At 48.1% G+C, this 22,541-nt stretch overlaps 11 protein-coding genes across 11 annotated transcripts; 5 read left to right on the top strand and 6 right to left on the bottom strand.

The window, feature by feature from the left end:
• Positions 1 to 2: 2 nt before the first annotated feature.
• On the top strand, positions 3 to 1,026 carry B0J16DRAFT_340639 (Alpha/Beta hydrolase protein). The gene has a single exon (XM_046127711.1). It carries the CDS (start codon positions 25 to 27, stop codon positions 1,003 to 1,005), a length of 981 nt encoding a protein of 326 aa, XP_045982539.1. The 5' UTR covers positions 3 to 24; the 3' UTR covers positions 1,006 to 1,026.
• On the bottom strand, positions 1,027 to 3,004 carry B0J16DRAFT_304153 (major facilitator superfamily domain-containing protein). Its single transcript, XM_046124710.1, has 2 exons — positions 2,298 to 3,004; positions 1,027 to 2,249 (listed from the first exon to the last, which is right to left on the bottom strand). The coding sequence occupies exons 1-2, from the start codon at positions 2,842 to 2,844 to the stop codon at positions 1,051 to 1,053; spliced, it is 1,746 nt and encodes a 581-aa protein (XP_045982538.1). The 5' UTR covers positions 2,845 to 3,004; the 3' UTR covers positions 1,027 to 1,050.
• A 995-nt stretch (positions 3,005 to 3,999) lies between these two features.
• Positions 4,000 to 5,533, top strand: B0J16DRAFT_414335 (uncharacterized protein; the record flags this gene model as incomplete). The annotated part of the gene is made up of 3 exons (XM_046133441.1): positions 4,000 to 4,609; positions 4,663 to 5,150; positions 5,200 to 5,533. Exons 1-3 carry the CDS (start codon positions 4,367 to 4,369, stop codon positions 5,531 to 5,533), a joined length of 1,065 nt encoding a protein of 354 aa, XP_045982537.1. The 5' UTR covers positions 4,000 to 4,366.
• A 62-nt stretch (positions 5,534 to 5,595) lies between these two features.
• B0J16DRAFT_123242 (uncharacterized protein) lies at positions 5,596 to 6,403 on the bottom strand. Its single transcript, XM_046121635.1, has 2 exons — positions 5,714 to 6,403; positions 5,596 to 5,668 (listed from the first exon to the last, which is right to left on the bottom strand). Exons 1-2 carry the CDS (start codon positions 6,369 to 6,371, stop codon positions 5,658 to 5,660), a joined length of 669 nt encoding a protein of 222 aa, XP_045982536.1. The 5' UTR covers positions 6,372 to 6,403; the 3' UTR covers positions 5,596 to 5,657.
• A 169-nt stretch (positions 6,404 to 6,572) lies between these two features.
• Positions 6,573 to 8,106, bottom strand: B0J16DRAFT_123231 (uncharacterized protein). Its single transcript, XM_046121634.1, has 4 exons — positions 7,801 to 8,106; positions 7,472 to 7,752; positions 7,305 to 7,426; positions 6,573 to 7,254 (listed from the first exon to the last, which is right to left on the bottom strand). Exons 1-4 carry the CDS (start codon positions 8,081 to 8,083, stop codon positions 6,648 to 6,650), a joined length of 1,293 nt encoding a protein of 430 aa, XP_045982535.1. The 5' UTR covers positions 8,084 to 8,106; the 3' UTR covers positions 6,573 to 6,647.
• A 202-nt stretch (positions 8,107 to 8,308) lies between these two features.
• B0J16DRAFT_340634 (uncharacterized protein) lies at positions 8,309 to 9,982 on the bottom strand. Its single transcript, XM_046127710.1, has one exon. The coding sequence runs from the start codon at positions 9,851 to 9,853 to the stop codon at positions 8,387 to 8,389; it is 1,467 nt and encodes a 488-aa protein (XP_045982534.1). The 5' UTR covers positions 9,854 to 9,982; the 3' UTR covers positions 8,309 to 8,386.
• A 246-nt stretch (positions 9,983 to 10,228) lies between these two features.
• B0J16DRAFT_340633 (uncharacterized protein) lies at positions 10,229 to 11,039 on the bottom strand. The gene has a single exon (XM_046127709.1). It carries the CDS (start codon positions 10,884 to 10,886, stop codon positions 10,413 to 10,415), a length of 474 nt encoding a protein of 157 aa, XP_045982533.1. The 5' UTR covers positions 10,887 to 11,039; the 3' UTR covers positions 10,229 to 10,412.
• A 286-nt stretch (positions 11,040 to 11,325) lies between these two features.
• On the bottom strand, positions 11,326 to 13,507 carry B0J16DRAFT_414331 (amino acid/polyamine transporter I). Its single transcript, XM_046133440.1, has 3 exons — positions 12,888 to 13,507; positions 12,263 to 12,837; positions 11,326 to 12,215 (listed from the first exon to the last, which is right to left on the bottom strand). The coding sequence occupies exons 1-3, from the start codon at positions 13,082 to 13,084 to the stop codon at positions 11,419 to 11,421; spliced, it is 1,569 nt and encodes a 522-aa protein (XP_045982532.1). The 5' UTR covers positions 13,085 to 13,507; the 3' UTR covers positions 11,326 to 11,418.
• Positions 13,508 to 14,290: 783 nt separating this feature from the next.
• Positions 14,291 to 15,529, top strand: B0J16DRAFT_286411 (uncharacterized protein; the record flags this gene model as incomplete). Its single annotated transcript, XM_046124095.1, has 2 exons — positions 14,291 to 14,581; positions 14,636 to 15,529. Coding segments are annotated over 2 exons (1,185 nt in total), but the record flags the coding sequence as incomplete, so codon positions are not given.
• Positions 15,530 to 16,570: 1,041 nt separating this feature from the next.
• Positions 16,571 to 18,446, top strand: B0J16DRAFT_340627 (mate-domain-containing protein). The gene has a single exon (XM_046127708.1). It carries the CDS (start codon positions 16,685 to 16,687, stop codon positions 18,104 to 18,106), a length of 1,422 nt encoding a protein of 473 aa, XP_045982530.1. The 5' UTR covers positions 16,571 to 16,684; the 3' UTR covers positions 18,107 to 18,446.
• A 2,310-nt stretch (positions 18,447 to 20,756) lies between these two features.
• Positions 20,757 to 22,094, top strand: B0J16DRAFT_340626 (glyoxalase-like domain-containing protein). Its single transcript, XM_046127707.1, has one exon. It carries the CDS (start codon positions 20,852 to 20,854, stop codon positions 21,677 to 21,679), a length of 828 nt encoding a protein of 275 aa, XP_045982529.1. The 5' UTR covers positions 20,757 to 20,851; the 3' UTR covers positions 21,680 to 22,094.
• Positions 22,095 to 22,541: the final 447 nt, after the last annotated feature.

Raw genomic sequence — 22,541 nt, 5'->3', positions numbered from 1 at the left:
ACCTCACCATTCAATAACTTCAAAATGGCTGAACAAACACTTCCTCAATATAAATTCATGCGCTTGGACACTAAGCCAAGCGCACAGCTTAGCTACAGCTTCACGGCTCCCACAGTCTCTGGGGTTACCAACCCGAGTCTCATTGTCTTCTTCAATGGCATGATTGCCCCGCAAACATCATGGGTTCCGACGATCACCAAATTGAAGAAGCTTTCTCCCCAGGGTCTTCCAGCTATCTTGACCTTTGACCGCTTTGGACAGGGTCAGACTACTGACCGTGACCCAAACGACGAGGGGGCTGCAGATCCGACGCACGCACATGACGCCATGGATGTTATTCACGATGCCCACCAGCTTATCGTCCAAGTTCTGAAGGAGAAGATGGGCGTTGAGAACACTGATACGGCTCGGCTCCTGCTCATTGGCAACTCTATTGGATGCGCTTTCAGTCGCCTTTATGCTGCCGAATACCCCGGAACCGTATCAGGCATCATGTTTCTTGACAGCGTCTTGACTAACACGGACTTTGTCTCTATCTTCCCTGACCCCGACGCAGAGGGATTCAATGCAGACATTTTGCCTTTAGGTGTCTCGCCCGACGATCTCCGCACCGCTCGAGAAGAAACCAGAAAGCGGTTCCATCCCAGCATTGGATCCAAAGAGGGACTGACCCGCAAAAATCTGACCCAGCTTCTTCCCAAAGCAGACTTACCTGCTCTACCAAAGGTCGACGGTAAAGACCCCTACGTTACTGTCCTCGGCCACGACTTTGAGTTCTTTGCGGAGAGAACGGGAACGGATTACAACACCCCGCCCGAAGTCGTGAACGCTTACCTGAATCCATACTGGCATTATTACAACGAGGGACTTGCTCTGCTCACGATGGCGGAGAAGAGTGATGGACCTACTCAGGTTCCTGGGGCAGGTCATTTTATCCAGGTCAACAACCCTGATTTTGTAGCTCAGAAGGCGCATGAAATGTTGGAAAAGATGGCAAAGGAGTAAGGGATAGCTGTCTTGTTCTAGTCTTAATGTCTATATAGTCTGTCTCTAATGTGTGAATGCGTATTTACTCTTTGCCCGAATCTTATGTCCGTAGATGTAAAGTATATAAGGAATCGCTGCCAGCAGAACCGCAAAGCATGCCATGATTGTCAGAGTGTAGTGTGTTCCCATGTTCTCGTAGAAAGGGATGCCAACCACAGTCATTCCTCCGGCGATGATGTATCGAGTCAAAGCAACGAAAGTGAGAGCTGAGGCTGAGTAGATCTCGTATGAATCAATGATGTACATGTAGGTACAAATGAAAACGCCTGTCACGCCGTAGCCAAAGAATACCACGGCGATAATGGCCGACCAGATGCTGATGTGGGAATAGTTGGTCCAGCCGAGCCAGAACAGGGATATCGGAATAGCAACTGCAGCACCCAGCATGGCATACCAGAGGCGAATTTCCGGCTTGAAGTGGCCTCCTGCCTTCGAAGCCCGAACTGTTTTGCGGTACACAATGGGAACGAATAGGAAGTTGAGCTGAGTGCCGAGGAACATGGCCACGAAGATGATGTTGGAAAGGCCCTGACTGATACCATATGTCTTCTCAAAAATGTATGGCCAACCGACAAGGAACGTGAAGAGGACAATGTACAAAACACTGAGGTACAGAGTCATAGCGATGATTATGGGCTCTGTCAACATGAGGAACGGCCTCGTCATGCTAACCTTGAGACGACTGAACAAGCTAGCGCCTGCAATCTCATGCTCGCATCGGAACCGGTCATCACCAGTGATTCGTCGATAATGCGCCGCTTTCCACTGAAGTAAAAGAGGTCCATACGTCTCAGGCATAAACAGAATGACCAAGACAAGAACGAGTCCTGAAGCGATGAGCATTATCCACTCAGCCCAGCGCCAGCTCAGTGCGTCTGAAGGGCCGATATAAGCGCCCATGACAGCACCCAACATCGGTCCACCAAAGCCAGCGACAGCATAAAGAGGAAAACTCCAGGTCTTTTCGAGGCTGTTGTACATGTCTGCGATAGAACCTCCAGAGCATACGAGTGGCGTGGAAGCTGAGCAGCCGGCAAGAAATCGGAACACGATTTGTGCACCAAAGTTAGGTGCAAGGGCAGATGCCATTATCCAGATGGCGAAGATGGCCATGGAGAAGATGTAGACTGCGTTTCTGCCGAATGTTTCAGAGAAAGGACCTGCTACCAGTGAACCGAGACCCATGCCGACCAGATAGAGGCCTGAGAACGTTAGTCAATAACTATTAATGGAGAGAATAATGAACATACCTGTAGCTAGAGATTCGGCAACCTCGCTGACGCCAAGTGATTTGGAAGCCTGAGGAAGAACTGTGGCGTCAATTCCAGACGCTGCGCCGACGAAGAGAGCAATGATGGATATCTGCAGCGTAACTCCAATACGTCTCCCAACCGACCAATTGTGAGGGTCCAATGGATCGTCAGGGCCTTCCCAGTTAACCACGAAAACCTTTCCCTCTTTCCCCTCGGCATTATTGTGAGGTCGTACCTGGATACCTGTGAGGACTTGACCCAGGGCTGCACCTCCAGACATGTATTGCCGAATGGTCGCAGCTGTGACACTTCGTTGCATCGGTTCATCTTGAGTATCTTCATCAACAGACTGTCCTTCACTGATGCGCGACAGCAGACGTCTCGCGGTCTGCTGCTCCTTCTCTTCTGAAGGATTTCGACCTCCTGCTTCGACATCGGGGTTGTGGTCAGGTGGTGCCATATGTTGTCGCGCCTTGCCGACATCTCTATCGATCTGCGCTTGAGCCGCAGCTCCAGCGCGTCGATACTGCAACAGCGACTGCATTTTTCGCCTTTCCAAACCAAAATGAAGAAGAAACGAAGAAAGCAGTCTCTGAGATTATATCTCGGGGAATTAGGTACTCGTCATAGAGGCTTGTGGACCCCAACTGCCGCTTTACCGAAATCACCGCCCACAATTTCGCCGTGAACCAGACATCTTTGCGTCATTGTTCACGAATGAGCGATTCGTGATAAGGCAGAATGGAGTCGAAAATTTGTGACTGTCCGGGGGTAACATGGAAATAGGAATGATCTGAGGTGTCTCCATTTCTGGTTCGGCCCGGGAAGAAGACCGGAGCTCGGAAGCCGGAGGGCCTACTCCGGATCGCCTGGGTTATCGATAACCGAGGTTGATAAGAGATGCTTCATGTTTCGGCATATTAATCTCCGACGAGGGACACCGGTCAGAGAGGAAAATCCTTTGTCTTGGCGGTTAAGCTTTATTCGGTTCGTATTTATTGTTGCAGAACTGACATGGATATCATCAATGCACAAAGGATAACGGGCGGTAAACTTGGCTTTTCTCAGCTCCAGTCTTGAACGGTGATGTATCAATATGAAGAGTATCTGCTTGCTTTTTGATCTTCAGCACAAACAGAAGATCGACGTCGAGGCTGAAAAGCCTCAACATTGATTGTCATGAACTTTGTCACGACATTAATTAAATGGCTTACGCCACATCCAACGGGGATTTAATTTAGCAATGCAAGGTTCGTTCAGCAACCAACGAACAAGTCTGGAAAGGCAGTCCGTTGGTCGCAAGTAATTGTCCTTAATTATTGCGCCCGCCACTCTTCAGCGGGTAGACAAACCAAACCACCCGGTGTCAGGATCTTTTACGCATCGGAATCAAGCCGGGCTAAGCAAATGAAACAGACCAGAAGGATTTTTGAAGCTAGACAAGGGATGTCACATTCTGGGGGCACAGCAACCAACCCAACACCACAGAGGTGGAGAAATGCTAATTATTATTCCTCTCACATTAACCAACAATTGCTTTCTTTAGCAACTTCAGCGAAGCTAGCTGGAAGAACGCGATTCCAACGGCTGAGTTACCGTTTCTGATGAACTGGTGTGCCTTCCCCTGTCCTTTTAGCGTTTCGATCCTCTGCTTGGCAGGTGTCCCGTTCCCCGAAGATGCGTCTTTCCCATGGGGTTAAGCTGTTGCCACAGCTGAGCGGTTGGTGTGAAGCAGCACCCTTTAATAACCCCCCAGCATTGGACGACATGCATTCTCGACCATGTTCCACGTATCCTGTCACTTTACCCCCAAAGCAACCCCCCTTTTAGCTCGCTTATGGAGGATCAGTCCACTCTGGGGTATTCCCCCTCATTAACAATGATCACCAACACCCAGGTCCCGTCTACCCCGGAAAAGTGTCTCCATGGGGTAAGCAGGCATGCACATGCGCACTCGTAATATTAAGCTTAGCCCCCCAAATTCGTCCTTTCTTTTTCGTTCTTTACTGCAAGGATTTCCCTCCCAAATGCAATGTTGAGTGTACCACGACGATCGCACTTTCAAAATGGCCGGAATCGTTTACTATGAGCTGAGCTGGTCGATCCTCAGCACCATCGGCATCGCTAATACCTTGTTCGGTCTTATGGTCGCTGGTATCACCAGCTTTGGTCCTGTTTCTATTGTTCCTATTGTTACGAGTGCGGCTGGAGCGATAGCTAACGGGCTTTGCTATTATGCTTTCTACGATCCGACGAATGGTCCTACCGCCCAAGCTGTGGCTTCGATATTTGCCGACATTCTTTGGCTGGTGAGTATACACGTCTGTCCACAAGGCATTTTGCTAATGGGTCTCGTCGCTAGATACAAGAAGCCGGCTTGTCATTTTACAGTTATATCATCCTTAGCCGAGTTCTACGCGGTCGACCATGGATAATCTTTGCGACTTCATACTGGTCTATGATCGTCTCCGTCACAGCCATCAGAGTCGTCATCGCCATCATTCGAGCCCGTCGTATACTTCAAGGTATCAATGAAGATCAGTCGCTTATAAATCACCTTCACATGGGCTACTTTATCCTCATCGCCCTCTTGGAATGCCTAAGCTCCTTCTTCCTCCTTCGAGTCTTTGGATCAGCCAAGTCGACGTCTCTTAGCGCTGCCATCAAGGCTGGTTTGTTCCGATATCTTATGCGAAGCACCGAAGTCCGGCTCGCACTTCTTGCTGTGCTTGGTGTGATGCGAGCTATCACATACTCCTTCCAGAACGACCAGCAGATGGCGACAAATCTTGCTTCTCAGATTGACCGGTTTGCGTATGCGATGGAATGCATGTTCCCAGTTATGATGATGTAGGTTCAGCTTTCAATCAGTCTCTCCATTCATACTAATAGACCACAGTATCGATATCCTTGCTTCTAAAGTTGTCTTCCACAACCAAGTCTACGGTTCGTCCGGTCATAGCCGAAACCAACCTCCTAATTACGCTCGTCAACGTTTCGGCGGCACCGGTCGCGATATTGTTCTCACCACACAGCAAGGCGAGAACATTGTTGAAGTCCGAGGTGGAGAAGCAAGCGATAACAGAACAAGTTCACAAGAACGTATCATCAGCCGAAGAGACCACAGGCACCCATCATCGGATATTAGCATGGATGAAATGGACTCCAAACAGATTGGGATTAGTAAAACTGTCGAGTTTCAGGTGCACACCTCCGATGAGGCCGTTCGATAAGCCATCCCTAAGTGGGAATATGGTTGCGTATTGTATTTTGTATATACCCTTTGATAAAATAACTTTGTTCCAAACCCGGCTATCGTACAAGAGTATAATGAACGGCCCCGTGATATATCTCCTTTCAGGACGATCCTTCGATATATTAGCCTCATGTCAATTCCCCAGACGTCAACTCACCTTTTTGATTTGCTTCTTTCTCGACGGCATCGTGCCAAAGCCTCAATATCCAAAACGCCACCAATGCATCTTTCTTCTGTTGCGATATTGATATTTCGAAATGCAACTTATCCTCTTCGCCCTCCGAAGACTCATATCCAATCTTTTGACCGTCCACGCCAACCCACTCATATTGGCCGCCTTTCAGCTTCGGCTTGATATCGAATAGCAATTCTTGAGTATCGCGGTTGAAAAGCAAGGCGTCTTCTGCTGATTTATCTGCATTCAACATCGCCTTGAACTGAGTAGTTTGTGACATGGTGACGATTTTGTCAAGCTGGATATTTCCCAAAGTTCCTGGCGATGCTGCGGTGACATAGTACTCTGGTAGATCAAATTGACGGTCTGGGTTTAGTGGGTGAACTAAATAGTATAGATCCTGACTGGTCCGTCGCCTCCGAGTTGTATTATCTGGATTTCTTAGTTCGGTGAAGTGGACGCTTTCGAATATCATCGCCATGTTCCTTTGTCGTGCGCATGTGAGTTCCCTATTCAGTTGGTAGATCGGCGTTAATGGCGCATTTTGTGACGAGACAACCTGGCCTGTGAATACCAAAGTATCAAATTGGCCTTTGCTGTCATCATTTGGTAGGTTATTTGTAGTCGGGACTGTATCCATGATCAGAACATGAGTGTCAAGATTAGGAGTTGATGATGGATAAAGTCAAAGTTGAAATAGCCCGATTGGTTCTGATTGTCTTTGGAGGCGCTTCCACGTGATGCTGACCACTCATGGTCGAGCTTTGCTTTCATAGTGGATCCTGCCTTGAGAGTTCAAGGTCTGGATTATAGACAGAAAGAATAGAGAAACCCGTTTTCCGAAATAGTTTGATTTTGTTCCTACCGCTTAATGAAAATTGTATTGGACGAGGTCGTAACCAATGTTACACTCCAACTATCTATCAAAGATTTCGTGCCATATAGCCTGGAATCTTATCATAAGCCGCGCATCAGGTGTAAAAGCTTGCGTGAGACAACACATCGTCACTTCCAGACCCATATCACTTCTTGAAGTCAACACCTCCCTCAGTGATATTATATACCAAGATCTCAGCCCAGTTGACGGCCCTGCTGCAACCGCGCCGACAAACAATTGCCATATCAGCATCTTTGTCGAAGAACAGAGCCTCGGATGGGGATGGAGCAGAAGATGCCTCAGTTCCTCGGCTAGAGTACTCAAGTGCTCGGGAGTCTCAGTTGGCCAGAGAAGTAGAAGGTATGCCTGGAGAGAATCGTGTAGTGAGCGGACGTAGTTCTCTTGGCTACCCAAAAATGTGTTGATCTCCACCTGCAGACGTTGAATTCCGAGATTGATGGACAGGGCAGTATCTGGATGTGGTGTCAATGAGTCGTGATAGTTATCGATTATCAGGCCAAGGGTGTTTATGTCTTGGCGGATTCCCGCGATGTCCATTTGCTTCGGACTATCTTCACTCAGTAGAGCATCAATAAGTGGCTGGTACGAATAACCGGCCGTCAGCATGGCATGACTTAGCGAGTCACTATTGCAGCTGTCAGTATCTGGATTTGCGGTATGATAAGTGGGCTTTACTAAAGAAGAAAATCACGGAACCATGAGGTCAAAGGTGCATTACGAGATGATTGTCTCAAACGAATCATCTGAGCTAGTCCTTGCATATGGATATTCCTTGCCTCCATATCACTTTCACGTAGCTTGAACAGTCAGTGGCATTATCTTTATATACCAGCAGTACTGACCTCGGCGTATGTAAGCGTGAAAACTGCACTTAGCAGACCGTCGGCCAAACCGCTCGGTGTGCCCAGCTTTCGATTTATCAGCTGTATCGCACGACCTTTATGTACGACCGCTCGTTGTAGACTTTTCGTATCGGTATTTCCTGGGCACTGTTGGAGAGCAATGGAAACTGATGCTTCCACAAGTGCTGGCTCGGATCGGACAAGGTTGATCCATTCCGCTTCTCGACTGGAGCCTCCTATATCATCTGCACCGAAGCTAAAAGGGCGGAACTTGCAGAGTACTTGAGACAATCAGCTGGTTGTATAAGAAGTAAGTTAAGTTCACTTACGAAAGCCGATTGAAGAGTCCGTAGAATCCACCATCAGGAGCCTGTCGCAGTTTAGGTCAAGGGTAGGGAGATGATCTTTTCGGATTGGTACAATACGCCTGTCAGGATCTGAAATGCTCGGGCCCGTGGATGTATTTACTTTTTTGACACTCGAAGCCCTAGCCAATCTCTGTCTGCGTTTGGCAAAGTTCGTTTTGGTAATATGGCCTCTCATTTGCTTGGCCTCTTGCGGACCCAGCCCAGGCGCATTGCTGACATTGACGAAAGTGAACGATGACGGCATGATCAGTGCTTATTGATAACAAGACGATAATCCATAGAAGAAGATGAAAAAGGAAAATGAGATTCATGGTGTCGTAAAACCATCCTCACAAAAGGGGTGGAGCCTTAGCGATGAGATGGAGATCAGCCCCAGAATTTCCCTTAATAGGAAAATGAGATTGCTTGGCTTCAATGCAGGAACAATCAACTAACCTTAATGGGAAAACAACCATCAATCATAAAGCGCCCAGAGCACATGGAGTATCACGAGATCTGTTGCACCTGGGATATATTGTCCTAATTAAGATTTGCAACATCCAAACCACTACTTCTCTCCGATAATCGCCAAAGCAAAATGTTCAAAGTCACCACTCAACTCAGACTTCATGTGTCCCGCCAACGTTGACCCCGTCACAGGCTTATAAGCCATCTTCGTTTGATGCAAACGTCCCTGATCCCAGTAAAGACTGACAAGCCTGTTGATAAACAGACGATTCTTGCCAAAGGTCTTGTTCAAAGGCCTCTGCAATCTTCCAGCATCAGATCTAGCCCTATCCAGAGCATGGAAGAGAATTCGCAACAATGCATCTTCCATGTCACCCCGGAACTCCTTCTCGATAACGCTTTCGAGACTACGATGATATTTGTATTGATACTGTTCGTTAATAGCACGGATTTGAGCGTCGTTGCTGCTGGTGAAGATCTGGGCGACAGCGACAGCGTTGGCACCGATTGTTCCTTCAGTAGCTCTTTGAAGCTCTGTAACCTTCTGATCAATTTCTTGGGGAATCACAGGCGCGCTTTCTTCGGCGCGAGTAGCGGATAGAACCATGCTGTAGAGCCTGTACAGAGTGTCGTCCACATCGTCCTTCACATCAACGTGAAGTTCCTTGCCACGAAGACGCCTGTACTCGGTATAGATGGCGCGAATATCCGCGTTCGAACGACAAAGAAGAACATCATTCAATGCATCCTCATCTGTGCCGGCTCGGTTCAGAGCTTTCGATAGATTCTGAGCGTCATTCTCAAGCGGCCCGCGGATCAATGCCAGAAGACATGTCTCAAAGTCGCCCCGGGTTTCACTCTCAATGTCTTTGGCAAGGTCGCGCATGAAACGGCTGTTGTAGTCGCGGACGAGCTGTGCCATAGTCCAAGGGTTGGCGTACTTGGGATTGACAAGGACACGAATCAAGGCTTTTTCATCGCAGCCCATACCCTTCATTGCCTTGCGAAGAGCCTCGACGTCAGATGCTGTATCTACAGGTTGTACCCAAGCCTTTTGAGCCGGATCATAGCCTGGTGAAGCTGGTGTTGGCGCGACTTGAAATTGCGGTGCTCCATATTGCTGTTGACCTGCTTGCTGGTGCCATTGCTGATCCGGATGCGGTGGTTGGCCTGGCTGGGGAGCGCCGTACTGTTGAGGCGGGTAGTTAGACTGAGGAGGGTATTGGCCTTGGCCGTAAGGAGCTGGAGGTTGTTGCTGTCCATACGGTGCTTGGGGACCTGGCGGCTGTTGGCCGTAGGGAGGCTGTTGTGGGTAACCCTGGGGCGGTTGCTGGTATTGACCTTGATGGCCCTGAGGAGGGTACTGCTGTTGACCTGGAGGACTTTGGTATGGATACTGCTGATTTTGCTGGGGTCCAGGCTGGCCTTGTTGAGGGTAGCCGTAAGGCTGTTGTTGAGGTTGTCCGGGTGGGGGCTGGTAGTAGCCCTGGCCAGGTTGCTGCTGGCCTGGGTAGCCCTGCTGAGGCGCGCCGCCTTGTTGCCAATAGGGAGGTTGTGGTGAAGTCATCGTGAGAAAATGTGTTAGGTAATAGTGGTATACGAGTACAGCGAGAAGCAAATTTACTGTCGCAACCTGGTGGTATTAAACCACCATTTTGCGGAGGCCTCTTTTGGGAGATGGCGTGCAAGGTGGTTGAATGCCTCGCCGCTAGCTGCGCCTCAATGTAGTGACATGGTGGATTGGAGTACAAACCAAAAACTACGCCATTTCTGTCAATCAATTCCATCTTCACTATCAAAGCTGCGGGGTCAATCAAGATGGCGTGCAAAGACTTTCTGTTCATTGGTGGTGGTAAATCTGATTGTCACACGCGCCAATTGCAGTGAAGGAGTGAGGCATCAGCCTTACGGCACAGCCCCTGTGACAAGGGATCGAAGGATCAGGGTAGGACACTAAATTCTTGGTTTTCCATCGTTCTCTTTTCACTCTCTATCATCCAAGGTTGAATAGCTCGGAGAATTGGGGAAGGGCCATTCGATCAATTTATATTGCTTCTTCTTTTAAATTGTCAGACATGATGACAATATCGTTTGCCAAATTGGGCCAAAAGCCATGAAGCACATCGTCACTCCGACTTGCCAGCCGCTAACCTCTGAAGTGCCTGCATGTACTTCATACTCTCCGCAACATCCGTAAACTCAACAATCTTCTCAATCTTTCCACCCTCCTTATCAAAATCAAGAAGAATCATATTCTCGATGAGGAATTCTTCCTCAACTCCAACTGGCTTGATCCGATGGGTAAGATGAACTGTCGCTTTCATCTTTTGTTGGTCAAGTGCGATGTCATGTACATCACATGAAGTCGACTCAACGAATGGAATTTGTATAGAGAATTGTTGCTCGTACATCTCGTTGGAAGAGCCTTGTTTGGCAAGCTCGTCTGGAAGGCCCATGGATTTCATGAATGATGCGGGTGCGATGAAGCGACGGCAGTTGTTGGCTAGAATAGCTGACACGAGCTTTGGGTCTTTGGCTTGGATACTTCTGGCCTGACTATTGGCAAATTGCCGAACAGTTTCTTCGGTGATCTGTGGCATTGCGAAAGTGGGTTGAGGCTAGATGACGCTTGGATAAGAAGGGTTAAAAAGTTGAAGATTTGCTTCAGTGATGGGTGGCTTTGACTGTAAGACGATAGAATTGCAGATAAGAAAACAATGGCATCTTTAAATAAACCATTGAATTGATAGTAGGATCGCTATATATCCGGAATAATCTGTAGGATCTCAAAGGATTCACATCTTGAATGCTCGTTGGCTCTGATCGACTCACAGTCAGCGCTAACCTCGTAGACTTTACTCATCTGGGTAGAAGGCTACCAATAACTACGTCACGGACCTTGAAGATACCAAGTAAAAACTTTCCGACGACAAGAAAGACCCCGATAGGCGTCGGTTAATTTGCCGACAGGAATGACCTCAGGCTTTGGACTTCAATGGTAGCCAGAACTGCGATTATAGAAACAAATCATCGTTTCACGGTAAATAAGGCGCGAAGTGACAAAACATACACATCTAGTTGTTGCATATTGTATAAAGATTCATTATTTTACTTGCTTCGACATTTCATCCTTTACTCATTTGCGTTCGCAACAACAAACTCAAGGATGGTCAAGTTGGGTCCTGTCCAGTTCTTCCTGGCACCGGTGAACCAAAGTCCGACCGCGATAGCCAGGACCGCAACCATGACTGGTCCACAGTAATTCATGTTCTCACCCGTTACGGGAAGTGTTGATGGGAATGGAAGGAAGATGATCACATAAAGGGTATACACCAGCGCGAAGATGTTGATGGCGAAGCCGAATCGACCAAGGTTCCACTCTCCAAGCTTTAAAGTTGAGCCAGACATGCGGACATAGATGATGCTTGCAATGGCGATGGCATAGCTGATGTAGAGGGCCAAGGATGACAGGGAAGTGATGGCACCGAAAGCAACATATGACGTGTTACCGATATTGAGGAGGTTCAGAGCGCAGACAAGAAAGACTGTGAAGACAACCGACCGGATGGGGACACGATGCTTAGGGCTGACATAGGCAAAGTATGCTGGCATGCCACCATCTCGGGACCAAGCCCACGTCAAACGAGACACTGAGGCGATGTTGGCCAAGTTGCTACTGAATGAGATGACAAAAATGCCTGCAAGCATAGCAGTAGTGGCCTTGGTAGAACCGGTGACGTTGAGGAGGATGGCTTGGATTTGACTCGTTTGGGACAGCATATCTTCAACGGAACCCATAGAGGAGATAAGGACATTAACCATGATGAAACCGAGCATTCCGTTCATGAAGATACTCCAGAACATTGCCCGGGGGACAGCGCTTTTGGCCTTGCGGGTCTCCTCAGACATGTGGAGAGCACTGTCGAAGCCTAAAGACGGTTAGCCAATGCGAAAAGATTGGGTACATATATCTTACCAGTAAAACTCCAGACACAGGTCAGCATGCCCAAGTTCCAAGAAACATACTCGTTCTTCTCCCATCCAGAGGAGATATTGCGCTCCAACCAGAATGAAGATGGGTTGCGAGGACCCATGACAACGAGGACAACGACGAATATGACGAAGAGGCATATGTGCAGAACACCAGCGACCATCTCGACCCAGGGAATGAGCTTGAAAGCATAGATATTCATCAGGCCGTGAACGACACACATGGCGATGACAAGCACTGAGGTATGCCACCCGCCAGCGACGTAGTCAGGATGGTTGATGGTAATCATTGACTCGAGAAGGATAATGGTGACGTTGGCAATGGCAGCGAGGAGAGATACGTAACCGAACCATGTCGCCCATCCTTGGATCCAAGTAGCGAATCGCTTGACCGAGGCGGGAGCCATGTAATATGTCCAGTGATATTGAGCACCAGCCACGGGCTGGATGGAAGCCATTTCTCCCAGAGAGGCCGCCTGACAGATGGCACCGCAGAAGACGATCATGAAGCTGAAGAGGAAGGTTTGGGGTCCACCGTTGAAGAGAGCAAAGTACATGTTTCTGGAAGGATTAGTATGCGATGATGGTTTCTAGATGTAGTGCAGACTTACGTGCACATGCCCTCCCATAGTGCCATATACGTCAATGAGAAGGCAAACAATTGGGAGCCCGAGAATACCTTTCGGGTTCTGGTAACACTGTAGATACCACTCTCTTCAGCCGGTCTGGCCGATGCATCGACGCTGACAGGAACAGCATGATGCTTGCCCGAAGGCTCCAACTCAATGCTAGCACTGTCGTGGGACATGTTGGATCACGACGATGAAAGGAAGAAGCAACAAATGTAACAGATTATGCGGGCAATACCAACATGCAGAAACGCAAACAGTCAATTGGTATGGGACTTGGGGTATCTGTATAGGAAGGGGACGAACGCAAACAGCAGATCCTCAGGCTTAAAAGAGTGCCAGAGCCCTGTGGACCAAGGAAACATCGGGGAATTCAACCACCCACATTGAATGCGACGTCTGTAACGTGGGTTCTTTTTACGAGTGACAGGGCAAAAAGTGAGAGACATTGTAACAGTGAGCGGATTAGGCGAGACAACAAAGAGGGGGAGGAAAGGGACGAGAGAGATTACCGCACGATGCAAGATGGAACGGTCCGAAAAGTCTGTGTGCGAAAAGAGGAATTTCTTGGGAACCGAATCCCTGGTCGCTGATCATTTCCCATTTATGATATGATGTCTGTTCGCTGAGGCTGTCTGCAGACAGGGACCAGCTTTGTTGTACCAACAGACAGTTCAATCTTTTTTTCTTTTTTCTTTTTTCTTTTCACAATGAGCTGGTGAGAAAACAAGCCACAAACTGCCAAAAATCGTGTAGCGTACAGAACGTGGCAATCGATCTGTCATGTTCTCTCCGAGTAAGCGTTAGTGGTAAAACGGCCTATCACACAGGGATTGTTAATTGCAATCACCAACGCTGCACTGTAGATCCCTCGCCGCCTTGACCTCCACCTTGACAGTTGGTGAAGAAGCTTGAAACATGGGTAGAGGTGTTGGTAACAAGTAGAGTATCAAATCCTTGCTTTCTTTTACATGAGAGGACAACCGTCAAGCCACTTCGTCGGTACAAACTTTCTTCAACTGAGAAAACATGCGACGAGTCCAGATCCTACGGTATGTATGTCTCAAATTTCACAATTAATTACACGACTTCATGCTGTGGCTTGTTCCGAGTCCAGAGTACCATTGATGTAACTGCGGTGTCGCCTTTGTTTGATTGACATATCCCGCTTTGTGTTCCGAATGTGACATTTGTTGCCCCGTCTGCTTGGTCCGCCCTTGTTCATCTCTGGCCGTTTAAAGACCAACGTGTCGGTCCCTTTCATGCGATATTTATTAATGAAAGATCCGTCTTCGGTGGTTATTTGAAACGTGGGAGAGAAGTAATCCGAATACTACTCAGACGACGAGCCTTTACCTATTGTGGTCCTTCTTCCTCTTTCTACAATGGACATCGCCGCTGAGGCGGCTCCACCGTTTTATCCATTGACAGACACTAACCATGCTGCGCTTGTGGTGGTTGCATCGATCGTTTTCTACATCTATGCCCTACTCGGCATCATTGGTAAAATGATCATCCGGCTCAATATTACTTCTATGCGAGATTTCGACATAGCCTTACTGGTCTCTGCTGTCATATACTTCATCCAAACAGCCTGTGTCATTGCTGCATGCAGCAAAGGCTTGGGTGAACACCGCGATGCGCTTTCTGACGATGAGTTCGCTCGTTTTAGCAAGGTAAGCATTGTTCTGTTGGTCCGTTGAGGCGTAACCCTGCTAATGCATTGGTAGTTGATGTACGCATCACGAATCTTCGGAATACTCGTTCATGCTACGACGAAAATAGCACTTGGTCTACTCATTCGACAGATCGATAGGCAAGGCGGACTCAATGTTGCGAATATGATACTTTGTGGACTGGTCATTGCGTGGGCTGTCTCTGGTGTCTTGACAACCGCCTTCGCCTGCCCGATGCCTCAGCCATGGCTTTTCAACAACAGCGTCGAATGCCCCGCACAGGGTCCGATATTTGTCTACAATGGAATCATGATCATCTTGACAGATGTCGCATTATGTCTTCTACCTGTCGCGATGATGTGGGAGGTTCAAACATCGATTCGAAGAAAGATGATCGTGGTGGGCTTGTTTTGCACAAGGTTGATTGTGCCGATCATGACGATACCCGAAGTTACGCACGCGAGTTACATGTTTGAGGGTTCGGATGACGTGACATGGCGAGCTATATGGACCATGATCTGGGGACAGATTGCATTGGGTCTGGCTGTTCTAACTGTCTGCATTCCAAGTTTGAAGGGAGTTATCGACTCTTTGATGGGCTCAACAGCAGTCGCGGCACTCAACACACCCTACGAGCTCAAAGACAGCGGCAATGGAACAGGTCTGGAGATGACAGCCCTCTCAGATTCACGCAACCGACAAACCTCAAAGCAAGGAAGTGGCATGGGCAGTGGATTGCGAAAGAGCTCCAAAGTGCGACAGAGCCAGCAGCACATGTGGCGACACGACATGACGACGGAAATGCGAACAGAGATTGCAAGTGGAAGCGACAGTGTACGCAATTTGACAGAGGGTGTCATGGTGAATACGGATTTTGAAGTTTGTTACGATGAGCGACATGCTTCACGGGCTGATTCCATGGGTTCGACAGAAGCGGCATATCGTATGCAGAGTTGATTCCTTTTTAGCGATAGTTAATTTTACGTATATAATATGATCCACGGGGTTCAGCCTCAAACGTCAAACGTGCCAAGATCGTGCCGTGTTTAGCTTATGGTCCTCAACTGAGGGTGTGCTGTTGGCCGATCTGTTGGTTCCAGCCGTACCAAGACCATGGTCGTGGCCTCGACCTCTGTGGCACAGCCGATCACGACTGCATTTCGAGGATCTCGGCTGGACCAGACGTAAAAGAAAGAAAAAGCCCCGGGATAATGGAAGAAATTATCGCTCGGTAACCCCACACACTGGATGTCTCTCCCAGGGGTTGTGAATGCCATCTGCCATCTCTGGCTTCTCAGTCGTTAAGAGATTATTTCCGCTCCACCCGTTAAAAGCCACTCGGGCCGGGTCCCTAGTTCCGGTCGGGGCATTCTAAATTCTACCCACTGAAGAATGAATTGGTAGACGGTGTGGCTTGCTTCAACTAATGCAGCTCCAGCTGAAAACAAACAACAAAAAAATGATATGGCATCTGAGATAAATGATAGAGATGTTGTCTCTTATGATGAGAGAAAATTGTTTCATGTTACATCGTGATAACGGATAGAGTTTAATTGGGTTTGACTGCCGAACGCTATTTTTTCGTTCTCGTATCAATTGGTTCCTCTTTATCTGCGACTTTGTTTCCGGGCGTAAGGGAGGTGGATCAGTGACAGACAATTCACAGGCCTTCAACTGTTGAAAAGAAGATGTTCTGCGCCATTTCTCAGTTGGTACGTCGATCAGAAATGACCCGGGAGCCGACTCCACCATGGCTTGATCCTTCAAACAGCCACAGCGAGACTCGGCTTCTGGAGGACAATAGAAGGGGAACTTGACCCGTGCTGTTGGTCTGTCACTTCTCATCAAGGAAATGCATGCGAAAAAACAAGAATGGCATGACTTCTAACTTTTCCAGCGGGTCTTTGTTCCAGGGGGCAGGCAAACTTTGGTTATCGCAAACTTTGTTGCAATCCCAGCCACTGTCTCCGCTTCCTCAAAGTGTCCTCTCTTTCTCCGCAGTGATTCAGTGCATGATACTCACCATTTCGTGACCGTCAATCTCCCGCTGTGTCGTATTCCCTTACCCTCGTCAATCAGTTTTATCAATTAATTAATTTCGCGATGAGCGACATAATTGAACCCGATCGCAATGAAGCTGAACCACTGCTGCCCGACCGAGATACCGCAGAATGGCCCGCGAATGACTGGTGGACTGAGTTGGCGCTCATTGCGCGCTACACCATCCCTCTAGTGGCGACCTACCTGCTGCAGTACTCCTTCAGTGTTATCTCGACTACAGTAGCCGGTCATTTAAGCCCCGATGATCTCGCGGCCGCTGCAATTGCTGTTACGACGCAGAGCATTTGTGGCCTTGCTCTGTATGAGGGAATGGCTACTGCTCTCGACACTCTTTGCGCCCAGGCTTATGGATCCGGGAATATAACTGGTGTTGGTTTGCACGTGCAGCGCATGCTGTATCTTATGGCCATCGTTACTATCCCTGTCGCCGCCATTTGGCTATCATCGCCTGCCTTCTTAAGTCTCATTCTACGACAACATGACCTCGCGATCAAGGCCGGTTCATTTCTACGGGTCAGTATCCTCGGTATTCCCGGCTATGCTTCCTTTGAAGCTCTAAAGCGGTTCCTGCAAGCACAAGGCGACTTCAACACTGGCATGGCTGTCTTGGTGGTTTGTGCTCCCATAAATGCCCTACTCAGCTGGCTTTTCGCTTTCCCTCTCAACATGGGCCTTGAAGGTGCCGCTCTTGGTGCTGCTGTCGCAAACACGCTTCGACCTACCCTCCTTCTTATATGTATCTTCTTCAAGAAGTCCACCCATGAGTGCTGGCCAGGCTTCACCCGTCGCGCTCTACAGGGTTGGGGTCCAATGGTAAGACTTTCTGTCGCTGGTTCGGCTGTAACATTGGCGGAATGGGCAGCTTTCGAGATCATCACTGTTAGCACATCATACATCAGTACCATACATCTCGCCGCTCAGACGATCTTGACTACAACTTCAATCGTGATGTGGCACATCCCATTCTCACTTGGTGTTGCAGTCAGTACAAGGATTGGACACCTAATCGGTGGTGGACATGTAGCAGCTGCGCGCCGTATCACCATTCTCTACGGCATCTTGTTCGTCGCACTTGGAGTCTTCAATGGCACAGTCTTACTATCACTTAGAAACTACATCGGCCCCTTCTACACCAACGACGACGCTGTTCGTCGCATTGTGGCAAACACCATGTTTGTCGTCGCCGCGTTCCAAATAGTCGACTCCATCATATGCGGATGCAACGGTGTTCTGAGAGGGTTAGCAAAGCAAGGCGTTGCTGCTTGGGTTGTCTTGATCGTCAACTACCTCGCCGCTGTTCCTATTGCTGTCTGGCTTGAACTCGGACCACTCCAGTTGGGGTTGAACGGCGTATGGTCTGGACTCATAGGAGGGTCTGCCGTCATTGCTGCTATCGAGATCGTCTACATGATTAGGGTAGACTGGAGAGGGTCTGTTGAGGTAGTGAAGTCTAGAGAAGACTAGAAAGCTCGCAAGATAGGCTATCGTGCCTTTTTGTTGATAGAACTCTTTCTTCCGCTTGGTTGTTCTCTGCACCTCTTTTTATATTCCCTTCGTGTAGCTCCTGTCAGGATATGTAGTTTTCCCATCATGGCATATGCCTGTGTCATGATTATTCGGTGGTCTCGAGGTACACAAATCTTGCAATCGACGCAGTTCCACCATGCCGGATTCCGAGTTGTCGGTTCGCCCTGTACAACCTATCTGACAGGTGCGACAGAGGCTAGTTCACCTGCAGTGTGTAAACCATGGTATTTCGTATATCCCATGTCTTCATGATTATACGTGGAGTTCCACTGACGAGTTCCTACTCACGACGTGGGTCAATGATTTGGCAGCTGAAGTTACTGGCTTTGACCTCTTCCACATTTTAAGGCTGGAGAATGGAGTCAGGTGATAGTTCACTGTATGCTCTTATCTATCACACAGTTGCGTGTCTGCTGCATCCATTCTATAATATTAGGGCAGGACAAGGTAAAAGAAGGTCTCGTGTGAGCATTGGGGTCATAGCCCTTGAAAAGTGTAATTCATGAAAACCTTATTTTTAGTCATCCGTTCTATTAAGACTGGCAAGGGGGCATCCGGATGGCTAAGGTCTAACTCTTGGATCGGGGAGGATCAGGCAGTGGACCGAAGTGGTTTTGCTGGTTTGTCATAGCATATTCTCCTGTGCCTTGTATATTCGCAGAAATGCTTTAATGCCCCTATAGACTGGCCTGTAATCTTCTTTAAGTAACATCCCAAGCGAAACCTGGAGTACTTTCAGCTACAATGGAACTAATGGAGAGCTTAACGATGATAGATAAATCTTCAATAATGGTCTGCCATCTAAGCAAGACTGAGATTTGATAAACTCACTTGATCCTTCTGTGTATGTTGAATGTCGATAAGTACAGAAGCAAATGGATACTCATGGCTGCGAGGGGGTTCGAAAATGCAAGAGGGATGGGTCGCAGTCAAGAATGACAAAAAGATGAGGCGCGGCCAAGCGGGGAGAGAGAGGTTTTAGGTTCGGATAGAAGAATTCTTAGGTTATAGGTAGAGAGAATCCCACTCGGCCACCCCTCATCTTGGAAGAAAGAAGGTCAATCTTAGTATTTAAACCCCAGGTGAGTTGCTGTGGGCGATTCCGATTGAGTCGAGCCAAATTTCACCTGCCTGGAGTGGTCAACCTTAAATAATCAAACCCCAGAGGGTTCGAATTCGGAAGAAATTACAAAAAGATGAGGCGTGGCTGAGCGAGGAGAAAGGGATTTTAGGTTCGGAGAGAAGAATTCTTAGGTTATAGGTAGGAGGATCCCGCTCGACCACGCCTCACCTGAAGGATATCAAGGTTATTTTAGTATATATACCCTAGCTGAAAGGGGTTCGAAGTTGAGAAAAAGATGATCCCCCTACTCGAGGGTAACACGAACGCTAAAGAGAAAGAGGTAGACACTAGCGGCTGTCTATACTCAAGTCTTGACACGGGATTTTCCCAGCCCTATAGACTCTGAGAAATAATCATACCTGTCAAGTTGAAGAAATGACAAAAAGATAAGGAGTGGTCAAGCAGGGAGAGAGAGTTTATAGGTAGAGAGTTTTAGAGTTCTTAGGATATTAGGTAGAGGATCCCACTCGACCACTCCTTATCTGACAGACTATAGCATTAACTTGGTATTTAACCCTCAGCTGCGAGGCCCATTGGCAATGTGTCGTCGTAATAAACTTCGGTGGGTAGTGGCATTTGTCTCCGTCGACGCCAATCCGGGCAAAGACTTTTCCGAGAATATCATTACTTAGAATCAACCAGACTAAGCTTTCGATAGCTAACACAGAAGCAAAGTTCGTGTACAGATTCTCTCATCTTCACTACTGGGACTTTGAACGATTCTGATATCTTCTCATGCTTACTTGCTAATTGATATCTCATGGAAGATGAGCGATCTGACAACACACCACGCTGCCGAGTCGAGACGAAACCACGTTGAACTGTCCACCAACCGAGTATACTGTAACATAGCTGAGATTCTTAATCCCATCACATCAAGTTGGCATACAGCCTATTATGCAAGTCTCCTTGTTTGGCATCGGCGCACGAACCCACACGTCTGGAACCCATCTTGGGATAACGAAGCTTTAGACCTGGATGAAGAGTAATAAGAGAAACTGCCTAAAGATAAGGTTTCGTCATGAAAAGACTTTTCAAGCACGATGACTCCAATGCTTACACGTGACTTTTTTGCCTTCCCTTGCCCAATATCATGTTTCGGCTGAGCATAAATGCATTGCTTCTATCCTGTTTTGTTTTTCCTCTTCCCTCCCCCGACATCAACACATCACAAAACCACTCGAACCATCACAACAGCCGGCATATACAACAGCCACAAGATGCATCTCACAAAAGGAAACTGCTTATCTTTCATCACTTGCGGCAAGCTTAGACAAACTGGATCAGTCATGACCTCTTGAAACTTCAAGGGTGGCATATGTGATAAGGAAAATAGGCACTACGCAATAATTAAACCCTTTTTTAAAAGATCACTCTCAAAGCAAAATGCGATTTTTAAAGGCTTTTTTCCTATTCCATGTCAAAGCCATGATGCGATTTTGGCCTTTGTTGACGCAAGTCCACGCATGATTAGTCAGTCCAGAGCTACGCCATATTCTGCATGATGAGCCTTTCCCCTCACTCCAAAATGGCATCATTCCGTAAACAAACTCATCGACATGTCAGAAAGCGACGACGTAAAGCCTATACTCGACCATATAGTCGTTCTCGTCTCATATAAGACGTTACAAGAGCTCCCTAAGCGCTTGGAAAATGACCTCATCGTGATCGACGGCGGCGCACATGCAGACGGTCGAACGGTCAACAAGCTCATTGAGTTCACTGATGGCGTCTATATCGAACTTATAGCATTCCAGGATGGTCTTGATCCTGAGAAGCGACGGGCGCATAGATGGGGAAACCTAGAGGAGAATACCGTCATCGATTGGGCATATACTCTTCCTCATGAGAAGAATTTCGATGTCATCCAAGAGCGCGTCAAAAAGGCCAACTCCGAAATCGTCTACCACAATCCGGTTCCTGGAGGCCGTCTCAGACCTGACGGTGTCGAATTGAAGTGGTCTGTCGCGTCAGCTTATGCCGCTGCTGGTCGTGCTCTATACCCCGGGAAAGCACCGTTCTGGTGTCTCGATCGTACGCTGAGACGCTTACGAGTACCATACAAAGAGGAAGACGGATCTCAACCTGAATACACCAAGCATCCATCTGGAGTTATTGGTGTCTCATCTGTTTCCATCGCAGTCCCTCAGCGAGAGCAAGAGACCCTTACAAAAGTCTACAATGGCATCCACGACTTCACAACGAAAGACGGGACGTGGCCCTTCATTGTTCACTCAGGATCAAAGGCAGGAAAGCACCGCGTCGAGTTAAAGAAAGGCCAAGACGACGGACGCAAACTTCACTTAACTCTGCTCGGTAAACACGGCAGTCCAAACAGCATTGAGATCCTTCCTGGCTTGGCATTCAGTGTTGATTCGGGGCATTGAGAACTCGGTCGTGTTGGTCCGTTACTCAATTAATAAAGAGGATATGCTGGACGGACCGACATGCTCGCTTATCACAGCACGTGGAAATTTCCTCGGCGGTTTCCAGATGTGGTGGACCTGCAGCCAAGGTTCTAGATCTCGAAATGGGTCAGCGATGTTCAAACAGCTACGTAAGATATGGAGTCTTTGGCTGAGCATGATGCAGGGGCAAGGGGCTTTTTGTTCGCTGTCCGGCTGTGCTGCAGGTACTAGATTTGGTCCTCAGAGTACAAGTCGCGTCATGAATAAAAAGGCTAAAGTGATTCTTGACGCGTTCGCATTTTGTTTCCTTGTTTGTAATACCAATTGTGATTTCCAGGGGTCCAAATCCCAATATCCAGCCACTGAAGTCATCATGTGAAAGTGAATGTCACAGCCCCATTCTTGGCTCCAGTGTAACGTTTCTCGTCCTGGAAATTGAACTCCCAATATGGTGGATTTTGTCTTAAAAAGGGACTGTGCCACACTGAACCAACAGAGCTGACAGGGTCGGTTAAAGACGCCGAGAAAAAAGGTGGTCTGATCGCATTATTCAGGTCTGCTTGCAGGGGCCAACCAACAACTCAGGGTCCGCTTCACTCGCTACGGGAGTTTTTACCATTTGGATCGACAACGATTTGACTCGGGGTATTTTCATCATCAGGAAGCGAGTTCGTATCTTATACCGGTGGTATAAGAGGAATAAGCGACAAGCAACAGAAGGATCGTCGGTGAAGTTGTCGCGGTCTGACCACCACTCAGCCCTGCATAGACCCTTGTAATACGAAGAGTCCAATGAGCCTCCACTCAGAACCCACCATGTTCAACCAACAGGTCCAACTAG

Source organism: Fusarium flagelliforme, assembly GCF_020744385.1.
Source record: "Fusarium flagelliforme strain FIESC 12 MPI-CAGE-AA-0113 chromosome Unknown B0J16scaffold_4, whole genome shotgun sequence".
Taxonomy (NCBI): domain Eukaryota; kingdom Fungi; phylum Ascomycota; class Sordariomycetes; order Hypocreales; family Nectriaceae; genus Fusarium; species Fusarium flagelliforme.
This window is presented reverse-complemented; position numbering and strand designations above follow the sequence as displayed.

Coding starts and splice junctions, on each gene's coding strand:
- B0J16DRAFT_340639 (XM_046127711.1), top strand. CDS start 25: ATGGCTGAACAAACACTTCCTCAATATAAATTCATGCGCTTGGACACT.
- B0J16DRAFT_304153 (XM_046124710.1), bottom strand. CDS start 2,844: ATGCAGTCGCTGTTGCAGTATCGACGCGCTGGAGCTGCGGCTCAAGCG. Junction 2,250..2,297: donor TGCCGAATCTCTAGCTACAG/GTATGTTCATTA, acceptor TAACGTTCTCAG/GCCTCTATCTGGTCGGCATG.
- B0J16DRAFT_123242 (XM_046121635.1), bottom strand. CDS start 6,371: ATGGATACAGTCCCGACTACAAATAACCTACCAAATGATGACAGCAAA.
- B0J16DRAFT_123231 (XM_046121634.1), bottom strand. CDS start 8,083: ATGCCGTCATCGTTCACTTTCGTCAATGTCAGCAATGCGCCTGGGCTG. Junction 7,427..7,471: donor TCACGCTTACATACGCCGAG/GTCAGTACTGCT, acceptor TGACTGTTCAAG/CTACGTGAAAGTGATATGGA. Junction 7,255..7,304: donor TTCCGTGATTTTCTTCTTTA/GTAAAGCCCACT, acceptor CAGCTGCAATAG/TGACTCGCTAAGTCATGCCA.
- B0J16DRAFT_340634 (XM_046127710.1), bottom strand. CDS start 9,853: ATGACTTCACCACAACCTCCCTATTGGCAACAAGGCGGCGCGCCTCAG.
- B0J16DRAFT_340633 (XM_046127709.1), bottom strand. CDS start 10,886: ATGCCACAGATCACCGAAGAAACTGTTCGGCAATTTGCCAATAGTCAG.
- B0J16DRAFT_414331 (XM_046133440.1), bottom strand. CDS start 13,084: ATGTCCCACGACAGTGCTAGCATTGAGTTGGAGCCTTCGGGCAAGCAT. Junction 12,838..12,887: donor CTATGGGAGGGCATGTGCAC/GTAAGTCTGCAC, acceptor TAATCCTTCCAG/AAACATGTACTTTGCTCTCT. Junction 12,216..12,262: donor CTGTGTCTGGAGTTTTACTG/GTAAGATATATG, acceptor AACCGTCTTTAG/GCTTCGACAGTGCTCTCCAC.
- B0J16DRAFT_340627 (XM_046127708.1), top strand. CDS start 16,685: ATGAGCGACATAATTGAACCCGATCGCAATGAAGCTGAACCACTGCTG.
- B0J16DRAFT_340626 (XM_046127707.1), top strand. CDS start 20,852: ATGTCAGAAAGCGACGACGTAAAGCCTATACTCGACCATATAGTCGTT.